At 28.1% G+C, this 6,881-nt stretch overlaps 1 protein-coding gene across 1 annotated transcript; it reads right to left on the bottom strand.

The window, feature by feature from the left end:
- Positions 1–5,581: 5,581 nt before the first annotated feature.
- Positions 5,582–6,550, bottom strand: LOC100804451 (non-specific lipid-transfer protein A). Its single transcript, XM_003533667.4, has 2 exons — positions 6,111–6,550; positions 5,582–5,720 (listed from the first exon to the last, which is right to left on the bottom strand). Exons 1-2 carry the CDS (start codon positions 6,461–6,463, stop codon positions 5,711–5,713), a joined length of 363 nt encoding a protein of 120 aa, XP_003533715.1. The 5' UTR covers positions 6,464–6,550; the 3' UTR covers positions 5,582–5,710.
- Positions 6,551–6,881: the final 331 nt, after the last annotated feature.

The following is a 6,881-nucleotide window of genomic DNA, read 5'->3' as shown; positions in this document are numbered from 1 at the left end:
TATATAATTTTGCTTCAATAAAAATTTTTGCATACACATTATTTATTTATTACTTTGGTCTAATTGAATCATAGATTTATTGAATTCATTTAAGGTATTGTCTAGATTTGATTTAATTAATTACAATGTAAAAAGTAAAAATGAATGTATGAGAAATTGACCAAAATTATAGAGTTTGTATAAGGTAGGGTCTAAAATCACATAAAAAAAGAAGGGGCCAATGTCATGGGTTAAAAAATAAGAATGGACTTCAATTATAATTTAGCCTTTATTTAGATGTATATATGTTTATAATGTTAAATTTATTCTAAAGTAAAATATTGATTTGTATTAGTGAGAAATGTTAACAATACACCCGAATATAATACTCTTTGGAACATTCTTCCTATTAGCTAAATTTTATTGAAAATTATAATTTTTTGTTGGTTTCAATAATTTTAATCAATAATGGAGGATGTGTTAGAAAGAATGTGTTCCTAACACACTTCTTCTATTCATTCAATTAAGATATTTTATGATTCTTATTTTGAAAGTAATTCAAATACTTCATTAAGTGTAAATTCTTTTAGATTTTTTCGTAGATGATTTTTTTTCAATTTTAAAGTTTAATTTTATGTTATTTTTTGTGTTTGTGGATTATGCCCTTACACCTATTAATTATTTTACACATTTTTTTCACAAGCACTACAAGAAAAATGTGTTATATGACACTAATATAACATCAATCAACAAAAAATCATCTTAGAAAAAAACACGGGTATATTTTTGTAAATAAATATAATCATTTTGCAACAATTTTGTGTAAATCATTTTAGAATGATTGTCATTTCATAACGATTTTTTAAAAACTATTTTAAAAGACTATCATTTTAAGATGGTTATCGTCTTTGAAGGTTTTCCTTTGTTTTTAATATTTGATGTCTCTCTCTACTCTCCGGCGCTCTCAGTATTCTCACTCTTTGCCGCCCCCTTTAGGGTTCCCAGAAAGGTCTTGCAGTTCACTTCCACCAGGCGAATCTGAAATTACTTGGACTCTGATGTGCCACGACTAGTTGGACTGGTGATGTTAGGGCTTCGCACATATTGATAAATCACGAAGGCTCTAGAAGGAAGGATCTAGAAGCCTACATTATCAAGAGCACAACCAGAGAAAATGCGATTTCTCAACTCCAAGCTCTCCGCAATGACTTCGTTTTAGGCAAGGCCACTTTTGAGGACATTGCCTTTCGCTTCTCCAATTGCAGCTCCACCAAGCACGGTGGTGATCTCGGTCAGTCGAAAAATTAATGTTGCTATTATATATATATATATATATATATATATATATATATATATATAATAGCAAAATTAAAAGGTTTAACTATGTAAAGATTTGGATGTATGGTATTCTTATGAAGGATCTGGTAATTGAAAATTGTTATTCTTGAAAAAAATTATTTGTTGAGATTCGTAAGTATGAAATTGCAGTGCAGAATTGGATATTAAATGGACTTACAACCACGTAGATCTACCAAAGAGAACAACCAACCATACATTTTGTGGGTCCACATTTTCAAAATCATTGTCCGAGATTGTGCAGATGCAAGTCTTTTTCTCATCTTCCTTTTATTTTAATTGATATACTTTAGTGTGTGCTAGCTAGCTTGTTTCTCTCTGCATAATTGCACCTGAAACACATCAAATACATGACAAACATGAAAAGAAAGTTCAGTAAATCTTTGGCAAATTCAACAAACTCTACAAAGTCTTGGTTTCTACGTACTTTATAATTTGAGCCCACATGTTTTCTCTGGTTAAACTAATTGGTCTGCCCATACCAAAAGTGTTTTTCGAAGGTTAATCTTAGATTGGACTGGACTAATGGATAGTCATTAGTTTGCTTGAAAAATGAACCAGATTGGACTGGACTAATGCTAACTCATTTATTATGTTGTACTATGGATGACTATTATACCTAGCACCAGAAAAATGCTCCAAATTGACAAAAGCAATTAGGGGAGGCACTTGCCGAGCATTTAACTATTCGTGGCTATAATTCTAGCCTTCGAGGTATATTTTCAAGATTACAAGCTTAAGATTATATACACCTCATTATAGTTCATTTCTATATTTCCAAATTCCCATCATCTCTAACGATTATTATTAGTTGTTATTATTCCCAGTTCTTATTAATAATTAGTATTTAGTGTTAATTTATAAAGGTTTAAGTGTACTCTATGGACTGAAGTTGAAGCTAGGTTTTGGTTTGAAATTCTTAAATATGTGTGAATATAAATGACCAGCAACTGATCATCCTACATAACTTTAATTTAGGAACAATATGTGTTAAGCTCTTTATAGAATAAGAATAAGATTTATAAGCATGGGATACCTTTGAATAGTTTAATAGACATAACATGCAACATTGGACACTTTACTCCTTTGGTTGTGCACTTAGTAGTCATTACTTCAAATGAGATTCGCTATTACCACATGTTGTAGAGTTTCACTTGATTTACATGAAGTTGGCAGGTTAAGTGGCAAGTGAAGAAGCTAGCTACGAAAGGAGTTATTTCACCATATAAATGCAAAAACTGGTTTGTTTGGAGCCAATGGTATGCTCTCAATTCATGAGGTTTTAAGTTTTATTGTATCACAAATCTTACATTTTTGGAATTAATGGTGATTATTGTACTTTTTCCTCTAAAGTGTATCCCTCACTTTAGTGGAGCCAAATCTTCCATTTTACTATTAAAATTTTGAAGTTAGTAAATATATATATTTGAAATCAACTTTCATTTCTTTAGGTTCAGATTTTCAAGGAACAAATTGAACACCTAATAGAAAAGGTAAGTTGTCTGTATTTCATGAAAATAGATGTAATCTGTTTTGACTCGAAGAGGTTGAGCTCACTATATTTGTTATTGTAGCTTACTTAAAGGAAAAATAGATTATTTATGTTATAGATGTTGGTTAGGGTTTGCGAAGTTATGGTCTATTCTACTGGAAATGAGTGGAGTCATATTCAAGTTGGAGAAGTTTGATGTGCTTAGAATGTACTTGACTAAAATTTGACATTGGTCTTAGGTTTCTTCAAAAACAACTTTCTTCTAGTGTTTATGGCACTGACGAATCTAAGACCTTTAGTCTCTATGGTTACGTCTGTTAAAAAAAGTTTCTTTGGTTACAAAATCTTTTACTTAAAAACATTTTCTTTTACTAATTAAACTTGATTAAAATTTGACATTTGATGATTTTAATGGGAAATTAGGGATAATGAAGTTCAAATATCTAAAAAATAAAAAATAACGGGGGACAAAATATAAAAATTATAAAGATATACTTAAAATATTTTCAAAGTGAGGAGATACATTTGCACATACTCACATTAACACGGTTTAACATAGGCTAAAGGCAACATTATAAGAGTTAATTCCCGGATATCTTTATGCTGATAAAAAAACTTTTTTGGTCAAATTCAGACACCTATATATACATTTGTGACTAATTATCAATTTGAAGGTTTGTCCTAGAGGTTGTGATTGGCTACTTACTACTAGAGAAGCAGAATTCTACATCGGTTATTTGGAACATACTATATCGGTTTACTACCATCGTAAAAAAAGATAGCCTATTCTACGATGGTTGCGTAGACCGTCTTAAAATGCTCAGCATTCTACATCGGTCCTTCAGATGTGACCGTCGTAGAATATCGTTCCTTGCTCTAAACCGATGTAGAATGTTGAATATTCTACTTATCAAGGACCGATGTAGAATGCTGAACAATCTAAGACGGTAGTTGAGACGTGACCGTCTTAGAATGAATACCATTCTACAATAGTTTTCTCAAAACCGATGTAGAATGCAAATTTTTTTTATCATTATATATGTAATTACTTTCTTTTCCAAATCAACCAAATATTAGACATGAAGGATATTTAAAAAATAAATAAAAATAAAGTAGTCAAGCTGTATGATAAGTAATTATTTATATGTAATTACTTTATTTTCCAAATTAACCAAATATTAGACATGGAGGGTATTTAAAAAATAAATAAAAAAAGTAGTCAAGTTGTATAATCCCAGCATACGTATCATGAGATGATAACTTATTTTTGCATGATTTCACTTTTAACTAATTTATTTAGGCTGGTGAGTCCTTAATATCAAGCATTAAATACAACTTATTCATCTTAATTAACCACAACAAAATATGGAAATAATCATTAATCATTATTTCACAAGAAATCTACCCAAAGAAATGCCATAAACATGGTGCTTTACATATAAAAAACTAATAAATAGATAAAACAGACTAATAGTTATAAAATTAATATTATTAAATAGATTGAACAGAATAATATTGTTTCTTTTGTTTCTATTTATAAGACTGAAGTTTGAAATTATGTTTGTTTTTTTTTTCTTCTTATAAGATCAAATCTATAATGTTATTTGTATTAATTATTTTTAGATTTGAAATTTCACTTATTAAAATAATCTATTGACAAATAGTTAGAAATGAGATAAATATTAATAAAAAGGATAATTTTAAAAAAAAGTTATAAATTTAAGACAAATTTATTATTATAAATTAAATTAATCACTTTTCTTGATAAATTAGATAATTTGATTTTATATATAAAAACAAAGGGAGTAATATTGAATCAAAAAATTAAAGTAATATTTATTAGGGGCATGGGTGAAAAAGAAAAATTAATATTATTAGGGGTATGGGTCAAAATTTTATACTAAATATAACTAATATGATAAAGTTAATTCTTTATTAAATAAAAAAATCATTAAATAAAATAACTTTTTTTAGCCACTTTGTAGGCATTTTATCATAAAAAAATGTATCAAGTAATCATTTTCATATCATCATTGAAAGTGTGACGCTACACATTCAAAAACGTTTGTATCATTAAATAGAATTAAACGAGGTTTTATTTGTGTTTATAATAAAATTATAATAAATAGCTTTTAAAATTTGGATTTTTTATTGTAAATTAATTCATTCAAAATATATTAATAATTAATTATAATTTTGAATAATAAATTATTATGTTAAATTATATATTATTATACTGAAATCATTTTAATATTTTTAAATTTACTTTTTTCATTTGAAAGTCTCACTATTTACATGAACTAAATTCAAAAAAAGGTTTTGACACTAATAAGAAATTACAGTAAAAAACAGAAATAAATTTTAAAAACATGACATGTTAATTTAAGGCCAAATAAAAGGGGCTATTATTTTTTCCATTATTTACTCACCAAAAACATATTTCCACGAGTACCCCCCACCTACTTTCTTTTAGTTTATAATTGATTTTGTTTTGAAATTATCTCGACCCATTTCCTTTTCTATTCCAAAACTACCGCACCCATCTCCTTAAAACTAACTTGCTTGATTATGTTTTTAGTTAGGTTGCCAACTTGCCATAAGAAAGGTAGAGTTTTTAAGCTTTTAATATTTCGTTATCATGAGATGATAACTTATTTTTGCATGATTTCACTTTTAACTAATTTATTTAGGCTGGTGAGTCCTTAATATCAAGCATTAAATACAACTTATTCATCTTAATTAACCACAACAAAATATGGAAATAATCATTAATCATTAAATGCTTGTTCCTCATAAATTCAACAAACTATTTTATTTTTTTACATGAAAGCAACTTGCAAGCATCCATTCTGTTAATCGGACTATTTCCTCCTCTGCTTTTCCTCAAGATATGCTGTAAAAAAAAAACAATATCAATGAAAATAAAATAATGATGGCTATTAATACTTATATTTTTTTAAATTATATCTGGTTGCACCCTAAACTTTTTAAAATTTACATTTTTAGGTCTTTAAATTTTTTAAATTAATTTTTAATCTCTTATTTTTTTTTCTTCCTTTTGTTCTTTTAATTTTTTTCCGTTCTTACTTTTAATATCGTAAAGATAAAAATTACTGATGGAAAAAAAGTTAAGGAAATAAAAGTAATGATCAAAAAGTTAAAAAATTAAAAACTGATGAAAAATGTTTAAGAACCAAAAAATAAAAAATAAAAAATTTAAAGCACTAAAAAGATAATAAATCCTTGATAATTTAACGAAAAAGTAAAAAAAAAAAAGGTTTACCTGCTACAAGTGAAGTTCTTGGGGATGGGAAAGCCCGCATCAACACCACATTCCTTAGGAAGTGCAATGGCTCTGTCTTGCTTGAAGTTAGGAATGGGAGTTAGTGCTTCTTCAATGCACTGACATTCAGCAATTTTTTCATCTTTTGTTGGTGCTGATGCTTTCAATTCCTTGACACCATTGCAACATGCAGCTGAAGGGCTATCAACATTACCAGTGAGGTATTCCATGCAAGACTTTAGTGACCTTTTTGCCTTTTCACAATCGTAGCCCTTCCCTGCTGGATCTGCAGCCATAATTGTAAGGACTAACACAACTTGCAGAGCTAAGAATGCTACGAAAACTTTTTTCATTTTGTCAAGATAGTTTATGTTTCTCAATGAGCTTAATTTCTAGGATATGGATTTGCTTGTGTTTTGATGTGGATGGATGAAAGGTTGAGGGAGAGATGTTCATTATATAGCAACAAATGTGGTACATTTTTCAACTTCGATGATGTGAGTAGTGGTTTTATTTTTACTTGGGATGTGGTTTAGGATACACCACCGAAAATAGTAAAGTAAAGGTTGTGATACCACTAGAATGTATGCTTTTTAGGCATTTAATTTTTCACATCCGTTGGTGCAAAAAAAATATAATTTATATTATATAAGTTTAAATATATTATTTTCATTTATGAGACTTAATATAACAATTATTTTATTCTCAAATTAAAGCTCATTGAATATCTCAATTAAATGAACACAACTACTTTTTGACTTTGGAGTAGTA

Source organism: Glycine max, chromosome 9 (genome assembly GCF_000004515.6).
Source record: "Glycine max cultivar Williams 82 chromosome 9, Glycine_max_v4.0, whole genome shotgun sequence".
Classification (NCBI taxonomy): domain Eukaryota; kingdom Viridiplantae; phylum Streptophyta; class Magnoliopsida; order Fabales; family Fabaceae; genus Glycine; species Glycine max.
Note: the sequence above shows the minus strand (reverse complement) of the source record. Positions and strands in the feature narration are given on the sequence as shown.